Source organism: Saimiri boliviensis, chromosome 2 (assembly GCF_048565385.1).
Source record: "Saimiri boliviensis isolate mSaiBol1 chromosome 2, mSaiBol1.pri, whole genome shotgun sequence".
Classification (NCBI taxonomy): domain Eukaryota; kingdom Metazoa; phylum Chordata; class Mammalia; order Primates; family Cebidae; genus Saimiri; species Saimiri boliviensis.
In genome coordinates this window covers 69,258,910-69,285,095 of record NC_133450.1, presented here as the reverse complement: position 1 = coordinate 69,285,095, position 26,186 = coordinate 69,258,910, and the positions used below count along the sequence as shown (strand labels likewise).

The 26,186-nt window shown below is 46.0% G+C and overlaps 1 protein-coding gene across 4 annotated transcripts; it reads left to right on the top strand.

The window, feature by feature from the left end:
* Nucleotides 1-610: 610 nt before the first annotated feature.
* Nucleotides 611-26,186, top strand: SERPINA12 (serpin family A member 12). 4 transcript variants are annotated; one of them, XM_039469137.2, is made up of 5 exons: nucleotides 611-766; nucleotides 15,023-15,673; nucleotides 17,304-17,574; nucleotides 23,768-23,915; nucleotides 25,873-26,186. In XM_039469137.2, exons 2-5 carry the CDS (start codon nucleotides 15,040-15,042, stop codon nucleotides 26,062-26,064), a joined length of 1,245 nt encoding a protein of 414 aa, XP_039325071.1. In that variant the 5' UTR covers nucleotides 611-766; nucleotides 15,023-15,039; the 3' UTR covers nucleotides 26,065-26,186. The 4 variants fall into 4 exon arrangements, with proteins under 4 accessions (XP_039325071.1, XP_039325072.1, XP_010337762.1 ...); XM_039469138.2 differs by having other exon boundaries at nucleotides 15,007-15,673; XM_010339460.3 differs by having other exon boundaries at nucleotides 611-771.

Here is a 26,186-nt window from a genome sequence, read left to right as displayed (position 1 = left end):
CAGCCACCAGGTGCATTATGGATCACCTATGTCTGGAACCCAAACCACAGGCCCAGGCCCTGAGACCTCCCAGAGCTCGGAGGTGCGGTGGGGTTGAATGAATGGGTTGCCTGCTCCCAGGCTGCACCTGGGAAGTGGGACAGAGCCATGTAACATCTATGCCAGGCAGCTGTTATTCTACAGCAGTGCCAGGGTGCCCACACCCATTCCTGCCCTGCCCCAGGGAAGGAATCTAGGGGTGGACCATTCTGCTCAAAGATGAGCACAGCAATCAGGGCTGTGGAGCTGGGAGGGTATGGCGTGTGTCACTCTGGTTTCTGGTGCTCTCACCTTTATGTGGTTTGCTGGGTGCCAAACACCCAGGTCCTAGCAAGCCAGGCCCTCATCAGTGAACCTATAGAGCACTTTAGGTGTACCTAGCACAGTGCCCCTTGCTATTTGGGATGGGAGAGGAAAAGCAAGCCTGAGCTTTTCCGAAGGGTGAGGAAGAGAACTCCCAGATGCTTTGCTCTCTGAGTGAGACACTTGGCAGGGCCAATTGGCCAGGCTGATCCGGGAAAGGGGTGGAGGTGGCAGAGGCAGGCTCAGCAGGTAATTGGGCAAAGTCCACCCAGTTTGTAGACAAGGCTTGTGGGGCTGAGGAGCCTAGAGGAACACACTTGGAACCTGGAGGCTGCAGGACCAGGACTGAAAGAGGACTAGGGATCTGCGACACCTGGGGAAGGCCAAGGAAATCCGACCTGAGGAGAAAGGAGGAACTGGGGAGGTGAGGTTAGTCCAAGGGGCATTGTGTGTGTGTATGTGTGTGTGTGGTCTGTCTGTCTGTTTCTCTGTCTTAGGGAACAGGAAGAGAACCAAGGGCCAAGGTGATCACTCAAATAGACAGACATTCTGCATCCTTCTCATGTCTAACTGGATCACCAGTCTGGCCAAGAGTTTCATGGGTCCCTGCTGGCTGTCAAGATGCTGTGGCCATGCTTTCATTTATGGTCTACCAGAAAGCTGTCCATGCAACAAAGCATTCAAAACCAGAAGACCTGATTTTTGAATCCTGAATCTGCTGACTGTCCAGCTATATAGGAAACTCACAAAGTTGAGGTGAAAATTACATAATGTCTATCAATAACCATATCTACTAATACATGTATGAAAGTACCCTGTTTTGCAGAGACAGAGACAAAGAAGAAAATAAGATAAGGAAAATCGAAGCCGGCCCCCACCAACAATGTTTCAATGCAAATTTACCCAAATATTTTACATTTTTGCTGATTGAGAAACACATGTGGTTACTTATTGATATATAAGAACCCTTTGCTGTTAAGAACATTAGCTCTTTATCTTGTACACACGTTCCGATTTGTAATTCCAAATTTTACATGTTCTGTAGAGTTGAAACATATTGTATAAAGATGGTATATCCATCTTTGCCATCTTTTCTAACATGGTTTCTCACTGTGTATCATGCTTAAGTTCTTTCTCATTCTAACATTATGAAAAAGTTTTCTTCCAGCACTTGTAATTTTGTTTTTTGAAATGATTTGTTTGTTTCCCAATAACTCACCTTTTCTCAAATGTTCTGAAATGCCGTCTTGAATTTATTTGCTATTTACAGAATGCTTCCCAATTAGTTTTTTTGAAAATATGTTTCTATTTCTCTCTTTATATTCTTACTCGTTAGATTTTTGTATGGAAAGATTTTCAACATTTTTTACTAGAAGCTTTTTAGGGTAACCGAGGATCTTGGAGATAGCTTAAAAATAGTTTCTTTCAAAATCAAATATTTATTAACTTTAACTCATTTATTGATTAAGCTCCTCAATTGCCTTGTTGCTTGGAGGTACAGTATAATTTGCTCTAGTGGGATTTGGGCTTTGCAATGTTTCACATTCTTGATCATTGGCTCCCAAAGCTGTCTGTCATGAGCATCAACTGGGGATCCTGTGAAAACCAGAGAAAAGGGAGGCCACCCAGGGAAATGCAAAGTATGATCTGAGATGGTGGCCCAGAATCTCTCTCTCTCTCCCTACTCTACTATAAATGGACAATTGGGTTGTTTCCTCTTTGGGTTTATTACATAAAGGTGCTATGGACATTGTAGTACACATCTTTGTAAACCCACAAGCACTCATTTCTATTGGGCATATGCTCTGAGATATAATAAATGGGACAAAGGGTAAGCATATGTTTACCTTTTATAGATCCTGCCAAGCAATTTTCCAGCCACTGCGTTGGTGTTGGTTTGCATACCCACCAGCAGTGGAAGAGAGTTCTACTTGCTCCACGCCCTGGTGTTGCCAGTTCTTTTAATCTGAGCTATTCTAGTGGGTGTGTAGTGAGTTCTTGTAGTTTTGTTTTGCATATTTCTGATGACTAATGATGTCAAGTGCCTTTTCAGATGCTTATTGGCCATCTGGATTTCTTCTTTCGTATTTTTTCATGTCTTTGCTTAGTTTTTAAGTTGTTGTCTTTTTTCAGTCGATTTGCAGAAGTCCTTAAAAACAGCCATGAGCCCTTTATCAGACACAGGCATTACACGTACCACTCCCAGCCTGTGACTTGCCTTCGTACTCTCTTAGGTGATCTCAGAGGAACAAGGCTCTTAATGTTAGTGAAATTCCATTAATCACTTTTAAAAAACGATTAATACTTTCTACCTATCTCATGGTCAAGAAGATGTTCTACTATTAATATATTTTCTTCTAGAAGCTTTATTATTTTGATTTTTGTGGGTTTCGAGCTTAAAAAAATTAAAGATGAATAGTTTCATATGGTCCAATCTAATATCTTTCACATTTCAGTCTGTGACTTCTCAAATTAACTTCTGTATGTTGAGTAAAATGGTCACTGTTTATCTTTTTCCTATATGGACATCCACTGTTATTATTATTATTATTATACTTTAAGTTCTGAGGTACATGGGCAGAACGTGCCTGTTTGTTACATAGGCATACACATGCCATGGTGGTTCACTGCACCCATCAACCCATCATAAACATTAGGTGTTTCTCCAAATGCTATCCCTCCCCTAGCCTTTCACTCTCAACAGGCCCCAGTGTGTGATGTTCCCCTCCCTATGTCCATGTGTTCTCATTGTTCAACTTCCACTTATGAGTAAGAACATGTGGTGTTTGGTTTTCTGTTCTTCTGTTAGTTTGCTGAGAATGATAGTTTCTAGCTTCATCCATGTCCCTCTAAAGGACATGAACTCACCCTTTTTTAATGGCTGTAGAGTATTCCATGGTGTGTATGTGCCACATTTTCTTTATCCAGTCTATCATTGACGGGCATTTGGGTTGGTTCCAAGTCTTTGCTATTGTGAACAGTGCCTCAATAAATATATGTGTGCATGTGTCTTTATAGTAGAATGATTTATAATCCTTTGGATAATAAGGAATTGCTGGGTCAAATGGAATTTCTATTTCTAGATCCTTGAGTAATCGCCACACTGTCTTCCACAATGGTTGAACTAATTTACACTCCCACCAACAGTGTGAAACTGTTTCTATTTCTCCACATCCTCTCCAGCATCTGCTGTTTCCTGATTTTAATGATCGCCGTTCTAACTGGTGTGAGATGGTATCTCATTGTGGTTTTGATTTGCATTTCTCTAATGAATGTGATGATGAGCTTTCTTTCATATGTTTGTTGGTTGCATAAATGTCTTCTTTTGATAAGTTTCTGTTCATATCCTTCACCCACTTTTTGATTTTTTTTCTTGTAAATTTGTTTATGCTCTTTGCAGATTCTATATATTAGCCTTTTGTCCGATGGATAGATTGCAAAAATTTTCTCCCATTCTATAGGTTGCCTATTCACTCTGATGACAGATTCTTTAGCTGTGCAGAGCTCTTTAGTTTAATTAGATCCCATTTGCCATTTCTGGCTTTTGTTGTTATTGTTTCTGGTGTTTTAGTCTTATGAAGTCTTTGCCCATGTCTATGTCCTGAATGATATTGCCTAGGTTTTCTTCTAGGGTTTTTGTGGGTTTAGGTCTTACATTTAAATCTTTAATCCATCTTGAGTTAATTTTTGTATAAGGTATAAGGAAGGGGTCCAGTTTCAGTTTTCTACACGTGGCTAACCAGTTTACCTGACACCATTTATTAAATAGGGAATCCTTTCCCCATTGCTTGTTTTTGTTAAGTTTGTCAAAGATCAGTTGATTGTAGATGTGTGTTGTTATTTCTGAGACCTTTGCTCTGTTTCATTGTTCCATATATCTGCTGTGGTTCCAGTACCGTGCTGTTTTGGTTACTGTAGACTTATAGTATAATTTGAAGTCAGGTAGCATGATGCTTCTGGCTTTGTTCTTTTTGCTTAGGATTGTCTTGGCTATGTGGGATCTTCTTTGGTTCCACATGAAATTTAAAGTACTTTTTTTCTAGTTCTGTGAAGAAAGTCAATGGTAGCTTGATAGCATTGAATCTATAAATTACTTTGGGCAATATGGTCATTTTCACAATATTGATTCTTCTTACCCAGGAGCATAGAATGTTTTTCCATTTGTTTGTGTCCTCTCTTATTTCTTCAAGCAGTGGTTTGTAGTTCTCTTTGAAGAGGTGCTTCACATCGCTTGTAAGTTGTATTCCTAGGTATTTTATTCCCTTTGTAGCAATTGTGAATGGGAGTTCACTCATGATTTGGCCCTCTGCTTGTCTATTATTGGTGTATAGAAATGCTTGTGATTTTTGCACATTGATTTTGTATCCTGAGACTTTGCTGAAGTTACTTATCAGCTTAAGGAGATTTCGGGCTAAGACAATGGGGTTTTCTAAATATATAATCATGTCATTTGCAAACAGCAACAATTTGATTTTCTCTCTTCCTATTTGAATACACTTTATTTCTTTCTCTTGCCTGATTGCCCTGGCAAGAACTTTCACTACTATATTGAATAGGAGTGGTGAGAGAGGGCATCCTTACCTTGTGCCTGTTTCAAAAGGAAGTGCTTCTAGTTTTTGCCCATTCAGTGTATTGGCTCTGGGTTTGTCATAAATAGCTCTTATTACTTTGAGATATGTTCCATCAATACCTAGTTTATTAAAATTTTTTTAACATGAAGGGGTGTTGAATTTTATCAAAGGCCTTTTCCTCATGTATTGAGGTAATCATGTGGTTTCTGTCACTGGTTCTGTTTATGTGATGGATTACATTTATCGATTTGCACATGTTGAACCAGCCTTGCATCCCAGGGATGAAGCCGACTTGATCATGATGGCTAAGTTTTTGATGTGCTGCTGGATTCAGTTTGCCAATTGAGGATTTTCATATGAATGTAGGTCAGGGATACTGGCCTGAAATTTTCTTTTTCTGTTGTGTCTCTGCTAGGTTTTGGTATCAGGGTTTTTGTTTGTTTGTTGGTTGGTTGGTTGGTTGGTTTTTCCATTCATTGAAAGGGTCATCCTTTCCTTTGAACTGCAGCGATGCCCTTGTCACATATCAGGTGACTTACTGTGTGGCTCTGTTGGATTCTCCAGTCCTTTCCATTAGTTAACTTGTCTGTCTCTGTGCCAGTACCTTAATTCTGTAGCTTTATAGCCGTCTTGATATCTGGTGGCTGAATGCTTTAAAAGACAATGGAATCACCAGGTAGGAGTCACTTGTTTAGAGTAGGATCCTCAAACTTGGGTGCTCATTAAATCTCCTGGTTTGAAGTTCTTAAAAGCACCCTCACCCAGGCTTTATCCTGCATCAACTAACTCAAAATCCCCAGAGGAATGTTCTGAAAATAGGTATTTTTTTTTCTTTTTTTTTTATTGCATTTTAGGTTTTGGGGTACATGTGATGAACATGCAAGGTTGTTGCATAGGTACACACATGGCAGTGTGGTTTGCTGCCTTCCGTCCCCTCACCTGTATCTGTCATTTCTCCCCATGCTATCTCTTCCCACCTCCCCACCCCCCCGCCCCTCCCTCATTTCCTCCCAACGGACCCCAGTGTGTAGTGCTCCCCTCCCTGTGTCTATGTGTTCTCATTGTTCAATACCCGCCTATGAGTGAGAATATACGGTGTTTGATTTTCTGCTCTTGTGTCAGTTTGCTGAGAATGATGGTTTCCAGGTTCATCCATGTCCCTACAAAGGACGTGAACTCATCGTTTTTGATGGCTGCGTAATATTCCATGGTGTATATGTACCACATTTTCCCTATCCAGTCTATCATCATTGGGCATTTGGGTTGGTTCCAGGTTTTTGCTATTGTAAACAGTGCTGCAATGAACAAGCCCATTCAAAAATGGGCAAAGGATATGAACAGATACTTTACAAAATAGGTATTTTTAAAGCTCCTAGGTGATTCTAATGCACACCCAGGACGAAAACAGCTGCTTTAGAGATAGATTATTCTCATTTTGTGGTTAAAGAACTAGAAGCCCAAAGCCACATTTACAATTTCAGGAGGCATTAGATTGTTCACTCACCTTCTCCAGGATGCAAAATCCTTGATATGCTTCTCTTGCCCTCAGTTTTCTCCTAGAGAACACCTACTTATCTGTCAAAACCCAGCTTAAGAGTGCCCCATCTATGAAGCTGTCTAGAGCACCCCAGGTAGGATCAGGTGCCTCCTGCCTGTTCTCATGTCCCAAAGTTACCTCTACCTTGACCCTTACCTAGTGTGACTTGTATCTCTGTGCTCTCCTGTGTTCCCATCAGACCAGAGCTCTTGGAGTTAGGGTGTGGCATGTTCATTAACATGTTTCTGGCATCTGGGAGATCCAAAGAATGATAGTGAGGATGGAAATTCCTATCTCCCCTCTCACACCTACACAAGGAAATAATGTAAAAAATATTCAGACCACTCCCCAGCCTCTGGTCAGTGCCTCCGGCCGATTAACTTATAACAATAATTCCCCCAGACTGGACAATCCGCTTCATCCTCCTAGCCTCCGTGAATACCAGGCACAAATCCATGGTCCTTGAATCTTAACTGGAGGGAGGCAGGGGCTGCCTCAAGTCCAGGCTAAGGTCCCTTAATGGGTGTGTGGAGGGGGCTGCTCCCTCCCATGCCTGTCTCCTTCACTGCTCTCCACAGATGTTCACCTCCTCCTGGGCTCTTTTTCCCAGGCAGGACCAGCAACTTCCCACCAGGGTGTAGCACCTGGCTGGCCTGCAGCCCACCTGTGGCTATCCTCTGTCTGTGGCCTACTGGCCTCTGGCACTGTCTGAACTCAGGCATCACCAGTGCTACCCATGTCGCTCGGTGGGCATCCCCACCCTGGCCTCTCCCTACATTTCTTCTGTGGGAATTTGCCCTGGAGCAGAGTGTGTCTGGGGCAGGCAGGCAGGGAGGCGTGGCCCTTGGACTCACAAAGGCCTCACCCTGTAATTAGAGGGCAGGGTTTTCCCTCCCAAACCAGGGGTGCAAACCTGGATTCTGGGTCAGTGTCCACCTCACTGACTCTGATCTTCCACTGCTACAGCCTCCACAGTCACAGTGGGACCACCTGCACTCCCTAGCTTCAGCCTGTCCTTCTGTCTCCTCTGCCTTCCTTTGGTGACCAGAGCTGGCCAGCGTGAAGTCTCTTGTCTTGCCAGTCACACAGTGTCTCTGACCCATGCATCCCAGCAGGCAGACCTTGCTCCCTGGGTGAGAGAAGGGAGGGAAGGTGGTGGCTCAGAGGCTTCTTCAGGGGTGCTTTCCAGTCTGGGCAGTTCTGGAACCCACATCCCAAGGCCTTGTTCATCTAGGCCCTGAGTACATAGAGCTTGTGGCTGAACTAGGCCTGGGAATGAACTACTGTCACCTCTTTCCGAGAAGGTTTCTCTGGGTAGCCTGCTCTGAATAGCTCTGGGAATGACAGTCCTGTGTGTGCTAAAAGCAACAACCCAAAGAAAGGAAAAACACCACCCATAGCTCTTCCAAGGCCTCTGAGGTGCTTCAGTCAGATATGAGCTACTATGAAACACCACTAAGTGGGGAAGAAATATATGAATGATTTTTCTGCTCTCTGGAGCTCACTAGATAAAGCAGAATTGAAGATAGGTATGTGGACCTTATTGCTCTTCCATCCCAGGATTAGTGAGTTTGGGAAGTTCTCAGACGTCATCAATGCTTCTCTCTCCAAATGATAAAACAAGATAAGAATTTTATTTTATTTTAAGCCTTTGAAAAGTTAATCCTAAAGCAATATCTGTTTTTTAAAAGACAGTTTGGAAAATATAGAAAAGTAAGGGGAGGCAGAGACAACAGAACCCAAAGATGGTCTCATCACTCCAGCACAGCAAATATGAAATAGGAAAACAATTTGTCATTTCTGTGATCATGAACTTTGAGGTGAATTTTTAGTTCCTGTTCTTCTTAATGGAAGTTATGCATTTAGTTGTCTATTCATCTCTCAAACTTTTTCCCCAAAGGACTCCATGTGAGCTAAGGTAACAGAGCTGACACCTTGGAATACATGAAAAATAGCAAAAGAAAATGGTGAGCGATAAATGGGAAGACCCCAAGAAACCCAGTTATCAACCTGTGCCCATGGGCTGCAATGATAACATTTAGGTTGAATATTCAGTATTAGGACTCCAGGCTGATCTATTTGTAGACCATTCTGGCCTCCATACCAGGAGAGCAATTGGGAAACAGAGTCATTGCAAAAGGTGTCTAGTAGACTTCATTAGGGAAGCCACAGCCTCGTGGGTGTGGCCAGTACAATATCTCACCGCCACCTCCAGAGGTGAAGAGAACCCCCGGGGAGGTGCTGTGGCCATTGCTCCCAGAGCCTCTGTCACCTGCCCACTCACGCCAGCTCATTTTATTAGCCTTACTCTACTTTTCTAAGAAGCCATGGAAGTATAAATAATAAAGCAAGAAAGGCAGATGCATTTGGCTGGCTCAGTGGACTTCTGAATACACCGTGAGTATGAGACCTTTCCTTCCAAAAGATCAAGTGTTACTTGTCTATTCCACACGAAGCTTGCTTCAGATTAAGGGAGGATGTAGCAGTGTTCCAGGAGCATGTATGAAAGGAAAATTCTAGAGGATCTCCAAAATCTGGGGAAACCCCTCTTGAGGAATTTGCTGAACATCTTTGCCAGAGTATCTCAGGCATCTACTGCCCAGGGCTTTTCTAGAGAAAAAAAAGCTTCATGAATGTGAGGATGGGAGAGGTCTTGGGACATAAGGTGGTGCCTCCAACTTGGGTCCACCCCTGCTGCATGACGCTGACCACAGTCAACCTTGTATGTGAGGTGTTTGTGAATCTTTATCTCTCCCTGAGGACAGAGGCTGGATCCATCAACTCACTGGTTCATGGAGAAAGTGAGTCCAACCAGCCTGTTCAATGCATTTCTGCAGAATTGCCTTCACTGGCTGGATTCTCACCACTGATGCACATTGCAACCATCATCTCTTCCTTTGTCCAGTCTGGGCCTTGTTTCCCTCTTTATGGCACAGCCAGTCCTGAAGCTGATGATCTCTCAGCCTTTCCAACTCATATATCCCCTCCTCCTAGAATTAAGTCACTGAAGGGGAGGAGGACCAGGTCAGGCAGACAGCTGGAAGGATCTTGAGAGTTTGGAAAAGGCTACGGGGCTAGTTTGGCTGAAAGTCAGTCTGCAGTATCAATATGAACCATTTCTTGGGCATTGTCTCAGTGTCTGACACTGAGTGAGGACTCAAACATATTTCTTAAAGAATGAAGGCAGAAATCTACAAGGCAAATTACAAAGTGGAATGGTGACATGTGCTCCACTCTTTGTTTTCCAGGAAAGAGTAAAAAGCATATTGCCGTGGTCATCAGAGTTTGTTTATGGGGCTTCTCTTACTTCTAAAAGGGGAGAGAGGATATGTCTTACCACTTAGTTCTAAACATGCTTTTTAAAAATAATCATTGAATTTCTAATGTCTATAGAGTGATTCCTCTTAAAGTAATTTCAGTCCCTTAAGGCAGGTGAACCACAGAGCAGGCCTGGAGTGGCTTGTCAAGTGCAGGGCTTTGGTGAGGGTCTTCTGTTGGAAGACCACAGTACATCTACAGCAAGGATTCATCAGATTTCTCAGCCCCAGGGAGGGCACTGAGTTTACCCAAATGCAGCACATTCCAAGGGGTACTCTGAAAAGTTTCTGAAGAAAGGTGGGGTCTCAGAGGGCTTGGGGTTCTTGGGGCAGGAAGGGGTGCCTGGTGCATGCAGCCAGTGGGGAAATCATCTCCCCAATGAGCAGGCAACACACTGGTTGCCTGAAGCTCACTCTGCTGGGGCTCAAGACATGGGAGCTTGTCTAAAGCATTCTAAAGTTTTTGGCCTCGTTGGCTTAAGGAAGGATATTACATCAACTATTTCTAGCCAATTTCATCCCAGGGAAGAGAGGTAGGATGGTCAACTATCAGGAGAGGGGTGACCTACCCAAGCCGAGGGGAGGTCTCTCTAAAGTAAACTGTGGTTCCAAACCACTGTGAACTGAGCAGATCTCCTGTAGCCTGTGTGTCTGCTGTCTGTTTAGGTATTGTTTCTCCAAATATCTAAATGTGGTGATAACGAGGGAGCCCGTGTAGCCTGTGTGTATTCTGTTTAGATATTGTTTCTCCAAACTGTGGCGATAACAGGGGAAGCACTTCGTAAAATTACAAATTTTATTATTGTTGAGTCTGCTGTCACCGCTCCCTGTTGCTTCGATTGGCTGATTGGGACAGTGTGGGAGGCGGAAGCAGTGCCCTCCCACGGGGAACCCTCTCTCATGTAGACTTTTTTTTTTTTTTTTTTGAGACGGAGTTTTGCTCTTGTTACCCAGGCTGGAGTGCAATGGCGCGATCTTGGCTCACCGCAACCTCCGCCTCCTGGATTCAGGCAATTCTCCTGCCTCAGCCTCCTGAGTAGCTGGGATTATAGGCACGCGCCACCATGCCCAGCTAATTTTTTGTATTTCTAGTAGAGACGGGGTTTCACCATGTTGACCAGGATGGTCTCGATCTCTTGACCTAGTGATCCACCCGCCTCGGCCTCCCAAAGTGCTGGGATTACAGGCTTGAGCCACCGCGCCCGGCTCTCGTGTAGACTTAAGCTGCCTCTGCTGCCTGTGCAGAGGCTTCCTGCCTGATTTGGATCTGTCTTCAGGATGAATGACTTCCGGGTCAGTGAGGCACTATTTTATCTATTCATAAGAGAAAGAAATTATTTTTCGCAATTAATAGGGAACATGGGAGCAGGATGGTCAGAGAATTGAAATACTGACTACAGCTTTGCCTGTCCCATGTGTTCCCCATGGAGTTCAGTTTCTATCTTGTATTTTTTTTTCTTGGTTTTATTTTAATTTTCTCTCTTAATTTATTTTGAATGACAACCAAACACACACACACATACACACACACACACACACACACACACACACACACACACATTCCAAACTAAAAGCCAACAAACAATTACCCAACTCAGGAAAGCAACCTATCAATTCATTAGGAAGTAACTAGTTACTCAGCTATTTTAATTGACTGAATTAAAAAATTAGGCTACTCAGGCATCTAACACAACTGACAAATTTGGGTCAGTTTAAAGCCTGTGATGACAGATGGAAAGGCCAAGAATGAGGCCGATATGGGCTGTTTGGGGGAGAAAGGCCGGATGTTGGCACTCAGGGAGCCAGAAGAGGAGGCTCGGTGGGGACTTCTGGGACACAGGCATACAGCAGTGGGAGGGCACTGAGACCTGGCCAGGCGGGGGTGTGGGCTGTGTCCTGTGGGGGGTGACAGTGTGATCAGCAGCATCTCATGAGGGTAGAAACCCAATGATTACCATATCACCCTCATTTAACAGATGAATACTGAGAGCCTGAAGGTTTAGGAGACTTGCCTTGAAACACCTGGCAAACACAAGCTGGGAGGACATCTATCCAGACCTGGAAGTCCATAATCCGGTCTCGTTTCCAAAACTTGGTAATGCAGAGAAAACGTGAGGGCTCAGGGACTGAGCAAGCATCACTGTAAAGCTGTGCGTGCCAGGAAGCATTCCTAAGACGGTGCTTTCTGCAGGTTCCTTTCCTGCTCTGGCCCTGCCCTGCCCAGCCTCCTCCCAAGGCTCCTGCTGGGTTGCTGAATGGCTTCCATCTAGTTGGCTGCCAAACCCACTGCTGAGAATGTTTTCTCTGCTCCTTGAGGGACATGTCTTAACTTCTCCACTTCTGAGCACTAGGAACTTGTGCCCACTCTGAATAGCAGAAGCTTCTATTTTTAATCCAGGCAGCCTTCACAAACAGTGCAGCCCCCTACACCCTGAGATGGACTCCTTCCCATTTTCTGTTTTCTTTTGTTTATCTGAAGCATCCTTGGAAATTTTACTAATTAATTTCTCTTCTATAATCTGTTTTCAGACAGCCTGCAGAGCCCATGTTTATCACCACCTGTTACTAAGTTCTACCAAAAAGTGTTTTTGAGGGATAGAAGGTACTTAGAGAGCAGCTAGGTTCAGAGAGGGGACGTGCTTTCTGAAATGTCACATAGCTATGAAGGCATGAGAGCAGAGCACAGAACTCCTGCCTACTTAGTAGTCTTGGCATTTTAAAAATATCTATCTGCCTTTATTTGTGAGAATGTTTTTGGCTTCAAGGAAGTGACCATGTAACTCAACGTTACTAGAGGTCTAGAGGCAGGGTGGGCTCTGGGGTCATCTTTTTCTGTGGCCCCAGCTCCAGTTTCTCCCAAAAACCATTGGATGCATCCTCTTTGTGCTCCAGCTTTGTCTTAGCATCACTTCCTTCATGTGGCAAAACTGCTGTTAGTCCCTGCTCAGGACATCCCAGAAAAGAGACAGACAGCACCCCAACATTCCAACAGTCTTGAAACCCTCCCTGATTGCACCCCTTCAGCCACATACCCCTCCCTAAACAAGGATCAGGGCAGAAATTCCCACCTGCACTGATTGGATTAGGTCTAGCTCCTGAACCCACCAGTTGCAGGACAGTTGAGATGCCCCTGCACCAATCAGGGCCTCCTTTGGAGCTTGGCAGGGCTTCCGTCCCTGAGACACATGGGCTGCCTGAGAGAAGGGTATATTGCTGAAAAGAAGGAAAAGAAAGAGAAGAAGAAGAGAAGAGAAGGAGAGGCAGAGGAGAGGAAGAGGAGGAGGATCTATTGGGAAGCTGGGAGGGTGGATGCTTAGGAACAATGACCAGTATTCACTAGAACTTTCCAATACTATACTACAAACTCCTTGAAGACCTTTGCTGTCATCAAGGCTCTATCCACAGTGCTTGGTGTAGACGGATTTGGGCATGAAGAACCTGGAAACAGGGGACACTCCTAGGTACAGGCCTTACCTGGTGTTCATTCTTCTGTTCATTCAGTCAACCAGAAAGAGCCAGACATGGGAATTTAGCTGTGCAGACCCTGCTGGTGGCTGGCCCAGTTACCCTTTGCTGGTGCTGCTGTGAGGGCTGGTTGCTGACAGCTCACAGCAGCCCTCTCCTCTCCAGGAAAATGCCCTTGGCTGATAAGACCTAAGTGACCCAGTTATGCACCATGACCTGCATCTAGGGAACAGATCACAGCCACCAACTGACTGATTCTGTCCATCAGGTCAGCCTGGAGAGCCCTCCTGCTGTGGACCAGGCCAAGGCTAGATATCACCTTGGCTTCTTCCCTTTTCCATCCCACTCCCCTCACTTCCCTGCAGGCTACTGCTGAGGCAACAGCCTCAATACATAACATGCGCCTAAAGCCCCATCTCAGGTTCTGCTTCTAGGGAACTCAATCTAACACAACCATGAATAGCCTTTACTGTGGACAAGCTCACTATTACCTATGGATTACAGACATATAAGATATAAATTACAGGAAGAAAGCAGACTAAACGATATAGCAGATGCCCAAGCAAAGAAATCTGCCTTCATTTTACATATAAATTGGCGTAACCATTATTGACAGCAGTATGTCCAACCAGAGAAATCAAGAAGCTTTCTAGGCCAACATGCTTTTGGCATCTCTCTGTAGCATTGGGGCTGGAGATAAAGGGAAAACAGTAACTCAAAGTCTTGTCTCCCGGAAACTCACAATGGCATTGGAAGATGTGAAAGCTGAGAAGTGGGTGAAATGAGTGGCAGTCCAGAGCCAGGCAGACCTGGCTGCTCCTCTCCCACAGTGCCGTCCCCATTCCCTCCCTGGGAAACATGTAGGGAAGAAGGTTTTCTGGAGACCTGGGTCCTCCTAGAATATCTACCACCTAGGGAACCTATGAGCTTAAACAAAGGGCTTGATCTCTGCAGATTAGTCATGATTCTTTTGGCTGAAGGGGAAAAAAATTTCAACTCAAACCAACCAACTCTAAAAGGGAAATTTATTGGCTCTTACTCTGTGGCTGCAGCCTCTGATCAATGAACAGGGTGTTTCCAATGCTCACCTTGAGATCCTGGGTATTCTGGTTCAGCTCACGAATGATATAATGGAAGCCCTCATGAAGATCTTTTTCTGGCATGTTTCTGAAGTTGGAAACATGAAGGTGCATAGTAAATTGAGGTAAAGCTTAGTCCAGGAATTCCGAAGATGTGTCAGTCCCTTTCCATCTTTCCACCCCCCTCTATCTGTCTCCTCTCCTTCTGCATGTGGACCCCATGGCCACATTCAGCTTCTGGGCTACGTCACAAAGCCAACTGCCCCAAAGTTTAGAGAGTGACACTGATTGGCCTGATTTTGGTCACACTCTTATCTTTAACCAGCCAATGTGGCAAAGGAAAGAAGTATTATGTTGACAGGTCTGGGCCACATGCCTACACAACGGGGTATCCTCACTGTGGCCCAGTGGAGGGGAGAAGTTCCTCAAAGGAATTGAGACGCTTTCCATAAAGAGGGCACAAAAACAAAAGATGTCTTCTGCATTCAGTCCTCCTATTTACAAAATGTGGAAAATCATTTCTAGTCCCCAGGGTGATGATAAAGGTTAAATGCTATTTTAAAAAGACAAAGCACTCAGAAACTGCCATGTACAACACACACTAGTCACTCTATTTCTTCTTTCATCCGGTCTTCCTCTGGGTTACATGTGGGCAATGGGGTTATCATGTTCTTTTTTGTTGTTGTTAACCTCAGGTCTACTACTCAACAGGATAGTCTTCAAGGAGAATGAACCCCACGCTGGGCCTGGCCATTTTTCTGGCTGTTTTCCTCACTGTGAAAGGTTTCCTGAAGCCAAGCTTCTTGCCAACCAATTATGAAACTTTGAGCCAGGCCCAAAGGCAGAAGGAAAGAATGGCAGCCAAGAAGCTTACAAGGCAGAACATGGATTTTGGCTTCAAGTTGCTTAAGAAGCTGGCCTCTAACAACCCTGGCAGGAACATCCTTCTATCCCCCTTGAGTATCTCTACAGCTTTCTCCATGCTGTGCCTGGGTGCCCAAGACAGCACTCTGGATGAGATCAAGACGGGGTTCAACTTCAGAAACATGCCAGAAAAAGATCTTCATGAGGGCTTCCATTATATCATTCGCGAGCTGAACCAGAATACTCAAGATCTCAAGGTGAGCATTGGAAACACCATGTTCATTGATCAGAGGCTGCAGCCACAGAGTAAATTTCTGGAAGATGCTGAAAACTTTTACAGTGCTGAAACCATCCGCACCAACTTTCAGAACTTGGAAAATACTCAGAAGCAGATCAATGACTTTATCAGTCAGAAAACCCATGGAAAAATTAACAACCTGATCAAAACTATAGACCCTGGCACTGTGATGCTTCTTACAAATTATATTTTCTTTCAAGGTAAGGCTTTTGGCATGTTGGTGTGGAAAGAATAGGATGACCTTTAGACTTGGGTTAAAAACCTGGGTTGGCCACTTGTTTGCTCTGTGATCTTGAATTCATATGTGATTTATCTCTCAGAATCTCACTTTTTCTATCTGTAAAGTGGGTACCATGATACACAACTCATCACACAATTATTGAGATTTAAAGTGAAAATATATGTAAAATGAGCTTTATGCAGTCTATCATTTTCATTATTGGTGAGTATTCTAACACAACATTGATTATACAGGTTGGAATGATGTTTTATTCTCATCTCTTAGATGAGAAAAAATTCAGAGAGAGATTGATTAACTTACTACAAAGCCCATCAATGAGAGTCAGGACTGGAACCCATTTCTTCTGACCCTAGCACTGTGTGCTTTCCACCACTCTAATCAGACACCTGAGATGGTGATTATGTTGATTATGGTGATGGTGATTACTTGGTGGGTCTCCTTATAAAGTCTCTTTATCAGACTGAAAAAAAAAAAACAGTGGAAGAATCTTTTCAAATTTCAGCTTTATCCCCTAACACCACACAGAACACATGTACACAGACAGATTGGCCAAAATAGGTGAGAATCAGAGGCCAACACCCATCAGTCCAGACAAAATCACTGCTGGGATGTCAGCAACATGGTATTAAATATAAAAAATTGAGGGTTCTCAAAATCCACAGAGAGACTGATGGCTAAAGAGAAAAATAGGTGACCAATGACAGTCTAAAATTTCAGTCTGCCCAAACCAGAGAAGGAAAGAGGAGAATCTTGAATTTCCTGAAATCCCTATGTCCCCTACATAACAATAAGAATAACAGTGAAAAGAATGCTGCTGCCAATGACTAGCACCTACTCAACACTCACTATACACAGGCACTGAGCTGTGCTGCCTTATCCCACTACATGTCAAAGCTGTCAATATCCTCACTCTACAAATAAAAACACTGAGGTTCAGGGAGATTGAGACACTTGTCCAGGGTTAACCCTTGATAACCTTCTGGACAGGCAGATAGAACAGTGAGGCCAGGATTTGAACTCAGGGAGTTGGCCCTATAATGGGGACTCTGAAGTAGCAGGCTTGAAAGACCTAGGTCTGAGTCTATGCCCAATAGGTCAAGGTATCTTCAGAGTCCAGGCACCCAGGCTTCAGTGTTCACTGCTCTTTGGTAAGCTCCAATGGCAGCCTGTTCCACCAGTTTTCTTAGTCCCACATGAGAGCAGCTCCTTCAGGGATGACTCAGATTAGAATCAAGCATTTTTTCTCACAACAAACTCAATTAGTCCTCATTAATTGTAATGCAATCCCCTTTGTTAAGACATAATCTATGGGCTTTCTCAGGCTCAGGGGAACCTGGGATTATGGCAGTCTGATGTTCCTCTCTTAATTCACCAACCTAGTCCTGGCTTCTTTTGGGGACTAATAATTGCACCTGAGCCCATCTTATCAGAAGCCTCCAGGACATGGCATAAGGGCAAGGACTTCCCTGATATCCCAGAATATCCCCCTTTACCATGAATCTGTGTGAACAGAGACCAGTGGTTAGTTGGATTTAGTCACCTCTTTTCCCTTGGGATAATCATGTCATCTTGTCTTTCTTCAATCTAAGGCAAGTGGCGACATGAGTTTGATCCAAATCTAACTAAAGAGGAAGATTTCTTTCTGGAGAAAAACAACACAGTGAAGGTGCCCATGATGTTCCATAGTGACATGTACCAAGTTGGCTATGATGATAAGCTCTCTTGCACCATCCTGAAAATACCCTACCGGAAAAATATCACAGCCATCTTCGTCCTTCCTGATGAGGGCAAGCTGAAGGACTTGGAGGAGGGCTTGCAGGTGGATATTTTCTCCAGATGGAAAACATTACTGTCACGCAGGTAAAGAGGGTGCCTAGGCCTTGCAGCTTTTTCCTTCTCCCTGTCTTCCCTCTTATTTCTTCTATCTGAGCTCTTACCTTATGGCCAAGTTCTCTTCTGGGCTCTATAATAAACTTGTATTATGGTGGGAAGTGGATAGGGGAATAAGTCACATGAATAGAGTGAAGTTCTTGGCTCTTTGAGGGAGATGCATCAAGACTGTGAGAGCACAGTAGATGGAGTCTTAGTGGATGGAGGGCAGTGGTCAGTGAGGACTTCATGAGGATATTTGTGCCAAGTCTTCAAGGTTGAGTGGCAGTCTGTATGAAAGGGGGAGGAGCAAAGGAAACTTCAAGGACAAACAGGGGCTATAAAAGGGGGCTGTGAGTTGTTTGCTGTGAGAAGAATGATGTTGTCAACTGTGGTGTCACACTAAAACCCATGAAGTGTCCCGAGTAAGTTACACGAATAATAGTTGAAGAACCAAAGGGAGTTAAGTATTTTTTTTAAAAAACACAAACTGAGATTAGATTAATGCCAAGCCTACAGAATTCCTTCCAGGTACTTGCTTATTGACAGATTTGGGGGAGAGAGGTAAGGGTTGATGTTGGGTTTTACTCTTGGGGACAGAGTGTCAGCATGGACATACATGGTGCCTTAAAAGTGGCTGGGATAGTGGCCTCTGGTGGCCAGAGCAGTGAAGGTGATGTAGCAGAGTGGGTAGCTTCCACTTGGACAGGTGTCAGATGGCTGTGTTCTTCTCGTTCCCTCTTTCAGCTTTCCCCTGTCATCATTCCCCATGCATCTCCTTAAAGGTGTTTGCTGAAAAATTCTGCCACACCTGATGTCCTATCAGGCACCAAGGACGGTTCCAGAAGAGGTAGAGATGATGCCAGGACTGAGCTTGGCAACTCATGGGTGGTGACTGAACTTATGCAACTCCTTTCACAGAGAACATGGCCTTGGAGGCATCATTGCAGAAGGCATCTCTGATATCTAAAGTGAGCTGCAGGCTTAAGAAAGGGAAATTCTGATTCCAAATGCTTCCAATAAAGTCACAGTTCTGGGAGTGGGGGAGTGAAGTGGCACAGCATCCCAAGAGCACTGCCATCCATTGATATTGGCATAGCCTCACCTGCCCCTCCCATTGGGAATGAGGGAGCTACAAGGGTTGGCAGGGTCTGGCCACTAAAACAAAAGGAAGGGTCCAGATTACAACCTTTAGCCGAAACTTGGTCTTCCCTTCTGTGGTGTGTGGTCATACTCTTGCCAACATCACATTTATTCAAGAGAATAAATGTGCCTTAACACAGCATTGCCCCACAGAAAACACACCCAAATGTGAGCTCCTCTCTCCTTCTCCCTCCCATTGGCTGAAGAGGCAGAGTTCCAGGGTACCCCAGCAGAACTTTTGAACCTCTGGTTTACTGAATGGCAGGTGTCCTGCACATCTGACCCTTTTACCCTCAGGTTGAAGCCCTAGGGCAGCTGCCTTTCCACTGAAGATGTTCCCAGTGGGAAGGGCAGGTGAGGCTGTGCAGATCTCAAGGGATGGCAGTGCTCTTGGGATGCTCTGTCACTTTTCTCCCCTATTCCATAAATGTGACTTTTTTGAAAGCATTTGGAACCAGAATTTCCCTTTCTTGAGCCTGCAGCTCATTCTAGATATCAGGGATGCATTCCGCAATGATGCCTCCAAGGCTGTGTTCCGTGTGAAAGGAGCCGCATCGGTTCAGCAAATTTACCACCAACAGGATGTCCCATTTTGTCCTTTAACATGGGGACATTCCCAAAGGGACTGACATGTTTCTGCCTGCACTGTACAGAGTTTTAGAGTTCACAGAGATGGCTTTGGAGGCCTCCCTAGGAAATTGGGGGGTGTAGAAAGTGAAAAGAAGGTGAAAAATGGGAGGGATACCAGATGTTCCACCTCACTTCATCCAGAATTCCTGGCTTTGTGAGACTTGGACTCCAGAAGATGATGTTTCCTGTAGGACTCAGATTACAGTGGCTTGAGACCCTGCAGTTGCTTTGCTGGAACTCGGCGTCCTGAGTGCACTCTACCCCCATCTCCAAGCCATGTCTGACAGTTTCCTACAGGGCTATAGCTCAGATGTTGCACTGAGGGTTTCACAATCCCCTCGCCGAGGCCCTCTGCAGCCTATGCTGCTGTGACCACCATCAGGCCACCACCAACCACACAGGGATTTTCCCTGGGCACTGCCACCATCTCTTTGGCTTCAGGCTTCATCTCATTTTGAACCTTTACTCAAGAGTGGAATAGAACCTTCAAGATTTTCTGTAGGCTAGCACCAGCCTTCCTGGAGATTTGGGAATAACACAACTAAGGCTCTTCACAGGGACTCAGGATAACTTAGAGTCCATGGAAGTGGCATCTTATGAAGTCCAAGTGCAGGCTGCTCCCAGGCTGTCTTCCAGGGCACTTCCTTCCATTTAACTAGTGCCTAGGCTGCCTCCCCCATCCTTCTGGGACTGCTCCCCACATCTCCATGACTTGAGGCCAGGCCTCCCTGCCAGGAGAGTCATGGAGAGGAAGGTTCCTCTCACCCCAGTGATCTCTGGCCTCCCCAATCACTTCTAGTCTTGAAATGACAGATAGGTTAATAATGTCCACCTTCCTGAGAAGAAACTCCAAATCCTCTTGCAAGACGGGGCGGGGCGGGGGGGGCTTGCCCACAGTCCCCAGGGAATTACATTTTGTCAGAAAATGTTCCTACTTTCTGAGCTCATTATGTCTGGGAGACAAGTGGTTAAGTCAGTTTGATCTACAGATGGAAAGCCTAGTCCAGACACCTCAGTGGTCTCCTATGGGAGAGCAGAGGTGGCTGGGCTATCCCTGTGCACTCTTTCTGCACTTCCCTCCAGACTGTAGGGCCTAGAAGACACTGAAGAGAAAAATCACCTTTTCCCTAAAAAGAAGTAACCAAGTCCACAGACACACCCCAACTTACATGCGGGTAGAATATGTCAGCATTTAGGCTTCAGAGACTTCCACCTGGCCTCTGTGCAGGAGGCAGACACCTGTTTTGGATTTGCATAATTTGAGGCCACCTGCTGTTCTGATTTCCCCAGAGGAAAAGCTCTATTTCCCAGGATCCCCCTTTAGGAGTAGAAAACTGCTGGTGGCTTTGAAATAGCCATTGTCCTGCTCAGCAGTGTTGAGGGTCCACTCCCAGACTGGGTGCCCCACATACACTTTTCCGTACTTATTGGTATATGTGCTCTCCTGCCAGCAGCAGCTGCGTTTAGCACCTTCCTACGTTGGCACAAACTAAAGTCAATCTCCCCACTTGTGCACTGGACCTGTGGCCCCTCACTACTCAGGAACGTCACCCTAGAAATCCTCTCCTCTCTTTGCCACATCAGCATATATTTTTCTCTCTTCTGAATCATTTCTATCAGTTACAAAGATGCTCTTATCTTTTCCATCATGAAACCTTGCAGGGGGCCAGGGATAACTTACAGTTCATGGAAGTGGCTTCTATGCAAGAAGACGAAGCCGGTGTCTGCCTTCTGTGCATTCCGCCCTGTAAGGCTTGTGCTGGCCTGCAGGAAATCTCAAGGCTATTATTTTTCCAAAACAAAAGCTTCTCTTGACCTCTGCTTTTCCCCAGTTATTCCTCCATTTCATCACTGCCCCTTTGCAGGTGAATACCATGAAGCAGTTGCCTCTATTCATAGCCCCTAGTCCCTCTCATCCGCTCCTAAGCCCACTGTAGTCCAGCTTCTGTGCCCGCTTCTCATGGAGAGCTCCCTCCCCAGGCACCAAGAGTGTCTGTGTTGTGGAGTGCAGTCAGTCTCAGGCCTCGTTTTTGGGCCGGCTGGTGTCCCCACCTCCTTAAGGCGCTCTTCTCTTGGCTTCCACCTCTCCACTCTCACAGCGCCTCCCGCCTCTCCCCTCCTCGGTCTCCTTTGCTGGAGATCCCTCTCCTCCTCCAGGTCTCAGAGGAGAGTGTCTCAAGGCTCAATCCCCAGCCTTCTTTTCTGTCTATCCTTACCCCTGAGTGAGCGCACAGGCTCAGAGCTTTAATACCACCTCTATTACCACGACTGCCACGCTTCTAGTTCCAGACCCTGTTCTCCCCCAAACTCCAGAGTCATGGATCTTTCTGTTTACCCAGAGTCCCCACCGAATGTGCAATTGGAGCTTAGTGTCGACACATCAAAAATAGCATCCTGATCTGTCTCCAGTGAAGCTCTCCAAGCTTGCCCATCTCCGTCAATGGCGACTCCATCTTTTTAGTTGCTAAACCCAAAAACCCTGGAGTCACCCTGACCACTTTCAAATGCCTCATTCAGTCTGTCAGGAAACCCCTTTAGCCTGCAGCAAGCTACATCTGGAATTTGTGCTTCCCCATCATCTCTATGGCTCCCAACATCTGACGACCACACCCGCTTCCGAATGGTCTCCCAGCACCGATTTTTGCCATTCCCGCTTCACACACATCACCACCACATGATTATAAGAGTATAATCTTGATAAAGGAGACAGAATGATCTTTTCAAATCCTAAGCAAGACCATGTCACTCCTCTGTTCAAAACCCTACAGTGACTCCCCATTTTCTTTAGAAAAAAAAACTCCCTTGCTTGCCTCAAACTTTGCACAAACCTAGGCCCCATCCTTGATTCATGCAAGTTGATCTACTGACATTTTTCCATGGCACTTACTGCCTTCCGCATACTACCAGCATGTGTATGTTGGCTTAGGTGGTACTTGTTGTGTTGATTCTATCACCTGTCTTCCCTGCTAGAACACACAGTCAGGGGCAGGGAGCTTTGCCTGTTCTGTGCATAGATGCATCTCCAGCACCTAGAACAGTGCCTGGCATACAGTAGGCATTTAATAAATGTTGAGTAACTGAATGAGTGGAAAGGTAAATGTGAAAGTCTTTGGGGCTGTCGATATTGAAAGCTATGAGACTGAATGGCATGCATGGGGAGGGAGTGAAGGTAGAAAAGAGAAGGGGAACAAGGTCTGAGCCTCGAAGTAGCAGCCTAGCCGGTAGAGATGGGAGAGGTGGAGCCAGACAGGGGCAGGTGTCAGGGGAAGGAGGGGGAACCTCGAGGGGCGGGCTCGGAACGCTTCACCCTGGAGAAAGGGATGACTGTCAGGTGCGGCTCGCTGAGAGTCAGCTCTGGGACATGGAATGCTGGGCATCAACAGGGGCTCTGGAAAGAGTTGCTTTGTCGAAAGTTGATGTCAAAGAGCTGACTGGAGTGGACTGAGGCAATCATGGGAAAGAGTGGAAATAACTGGCAGAGACGACCTCTGCTATAAAAGGAAGAAAAGAAATGAGCTGGAAGCTGAATAGGCTATTCAAGGCCGAGAAAAGTCTCTTGATGTCAGTTGTTGAGGAGAGGGTCACTCTAGCGTGCGGCCTGCTCCAGAGGAGGACCAAAGGGCCTCTGTTTATGGGTGATACAGGAGAGAGAGGACACATAGGCAGGAATGAGGTCCTTGGGTAGGTGGGAAATGAGGTGCAGGGCCAGCCAGGCAAACAGGAATCCGGCCTGCAGGTACCTCAGGAGCACCTGGCCCTAGGCGCCAGGCAGGAGGCTGATCGGTCCAGCCACAGAGGATGTGGAGCTGCTGGGTGGAGGGCAGCGGGATGGATGCCTGCTCTCTGCTAAGCACCACCTGTCTGCTGAGTGCCTTGTCTGCATTTGCCTTAGCACCCCTAGTGAGGTATTGATGATCCTCTTCCTTCTCGCACAAGTAACTTACAAAGGAAGCTCACTTGCCCCAAGTTGCAGAGCTCATGAGAGCCAGCATGGATTTGAACTCAGTGCTGTCTAGCTCCAGATCCTGGGTGCTCTGCTGCCTCCAGTGTCAGGTCTTCTGGGGTCAAGATGGGCTCCAGGCTCAGGCATGGCAGACTACAGTGAGGACATCTTCAGGGACTGAAGTCTTCAGGGCGCTGAGGCGCCCGGATACTTGGGGGGACTGAGAATACACCCTGCAGATGAGGGCCCTAGGGAAGATGTGCTGGGAAGCAGGAACACAGTTCGAAGAGCATATGGCGTTTTGAAACCAGAGTCCCAGGGTTAAGGAGCCCTCCTCATTCTGTGGATGGAGAGAGATTGGAGACCTTCGGGGCTGGAGGACATGTGTTTCATTCCTCATGTGTCCTGAGGCTTGCCCTGCGCAACAACGGGGCTCGACCACTCACCCTTGTCATGTCCATTTCCCAGGGTCGTAGATGTGTCTGTGCCCAGACTCTACATCACAGGCACCTTTGACCTGAGGAAGACCCTTTCCTACATGGGTGTCACCAAAATCTTCGAGGAGCATGGTGATCTCACCAAGATCTCCCCTCGTCGCAGCCTGAAAGTGAGCGAGGTAAGCCCACCAGGCCTGGACTCCACTCCTGGAGTACAGGGGCCTTCGCCCAGCCCCGGGCCAGACCCAGGGTCACAGTGGCTGTCAGGGCCAGGACTCTACCCCCCAGGTGAGGCGGCTGTGAATCCAGCCCTGCCCCTTACCCACCCTGTGATCCCGAGAAAAACACATAACCCTTGCCAGCCTCATGCTTCCAGGCTTTCAAACTGCTGCTATTTGGGAAACCAATTCAACGAGGCAAACGTTGATCAAGGCCTAGAACAGTTATCAGACCTAGAACTGGTCTAGGTCTGACCCAGACTCTCTCTCAAAGGCCACACATTTCTTTTCTTTTTTCTTTCTTTCTTTCTTTTTTTTTTTTTTTTTTTGAGACAGAGTCTCACTCTTGTTGCCCAGGCTGGAGAGCAGTGGTGCATCTTGGCTCACTACAACCTCCACCTCCCAGGTTCAAGCGATTCTCCTGCCTCAGCCTCCCAAGTAGATGGGATTACAGGCACCCACCACCACACCGGGCTAACCTTTTTGTATTTTTAGTAGAGACAGGGTTTAGCCATGTTGGCCAGGCTGGTCTCAAACTCCTGACCTCAGGTGATCCACCCACCTCGGCCTCCCAAAGTGCTGGAATTACAAGCGTGAGCCACCGCGCCCAAAGCCACACAGTTCTTAAGCGTTAGCAGTAAGCACATGCTGCATAGGAAGAGATGGTCAAGCAAAGGGCCCTGTGATCTCTGGCAAAGGTGAGCACCTGACTGTCTGGGGTGAGAAGAGAGCACCATACAGGTAGGGTCACCAGATTTAGCAGATGTAATACAAGGTACCCAATTAAATTTGAATTTTAGATAAACGATGAATAATTGTTTTAGTGTCAATATGTTCCAAATATTGCATGGGACATACTTACACTAAAACATATTCATTATTTAACTTGAATTCAAATTTCACTGGATGTCCTGTATTTTACCTGGCAACCCTACTTTGGGGTTAAAAAGGCATTGAAGGAGGGGAAAGATTTCCACAAGCAGATATGGGTGCCGTGCTGGGTGTAGCAGCGTGGCCAAGGCTGGGGGTTGGATATCATGGAGCAGTAGGTGGTGGGGACTGGGTGCTTAGTCGGGGATGAAGTGGGAGGTTCAAGCCAGGCTGGGAGGGATCCGGCTTGCCAAGCTGAGCCCGCTGCTCTCAGTCAGATGGCACAGATTTCACTGTATTTTTCACTTTGATGTAAGAAACACAGTTACTAGAATTTTCCCACTTTCGAGCTTTCCCACAGACTTCCCACAAACATTCAATGTCAGCTCTGAAGGGCTTGTCGAGTCCAACGGCTCATTTCTTTTGGAGTTACATTTGCTGACAGCTGTGATTCTAACACAGGATGCTGTCCAGTTTTCTGCAAGTAAAATTGTGAGAATTCTGGAGACTAGAAGAAATGTGCCAGGATCTCACACAGTCCTATCAGTTTTCCAGTACTGATCACCTGTTTACAGATGTTGATGCCTTTGGAGTGGGTCTGGGATGTGAGTCATCTCAAAGAGCTAATCCAGAATCCTTCTCCCTCCTAACCATCCACCAGGCGGATGAAAGGGGGTGCTGGAGGCTTCCGGGTAGGGAATCCCACCATCTCATTTTCACCACCTTTTCTGCCACGGCTATGATTGATGCTTCCCTGTAACCCAGAGAAAGAAAAGAAAATGCCACTCCATCTCTCCCCCCACCAAGCCCCATAACTGATGCTCGCCCTGCACCATCTTTTCCTTCATGTGGCATCTACCTGTCAAATACTCTCCAGCAATAATAGCAAAAGAGACAGGAACCCTGGAGTGGCTGACACCAGCCAAGTTACTGCTGTGTTGCACGGCTTTGGCCAAGTTGTCTCCCTCTCTGATCTTCTCTGGATCTCTGGCCCACCATGGTCACTGAGCAGCTTGGCAGGCCCTGACTTTGCCCTTGGCTTCCACAGGCTGTGCACAGGGCAATGCTGAAGATGGATGAGAGGGGCACGGAGGGGGCCGCAGGCACCGGAGCACAGACTCTGCCCATGGAGACACCGCTCGTCGTCAAGATAAACAAACCCTATCTTCTACTGATTTATGACGAGAAAATACCTTCTGTGCTCTTCCTGGGAAAGATTGTTAACCCTACTGAAAAATAAAGGAGCAAGATAGACAAACCCTATCTGCTACTGATTTACGACGAGAAACTATCTTCCATGCTCTTCCTGGGAAAGATTGTTAACTCAATAAAGGTGAATTCCTGCTTGCTGCAGACTCTGAA

Bases quoted from the DNA above. Each gene is read 5' to 3' on its own strand.
- SERPINA12 (XM_039469137.2), top strand. From the start codon at position 15,040: ATGAACCCCACGCTGGGCCTGGCCATTTTTCTGGCTGTTTTCCTCACT. The intron at 15,674-17,303 runs GTAAGGCTTTTG...CTTCAATCTAAG, and splicing joins AAATTATATTTTCTTTCAAG to GCAAGTGGCGACATGAGTTT. The intron at 23,916-25,872 runs GTAAGCCCACCA...TGGCTTCCACAG, and splicing joins GCAGCCTGAAAGTGAGCGAG to GCTGTGCACAGGGCAATGCT.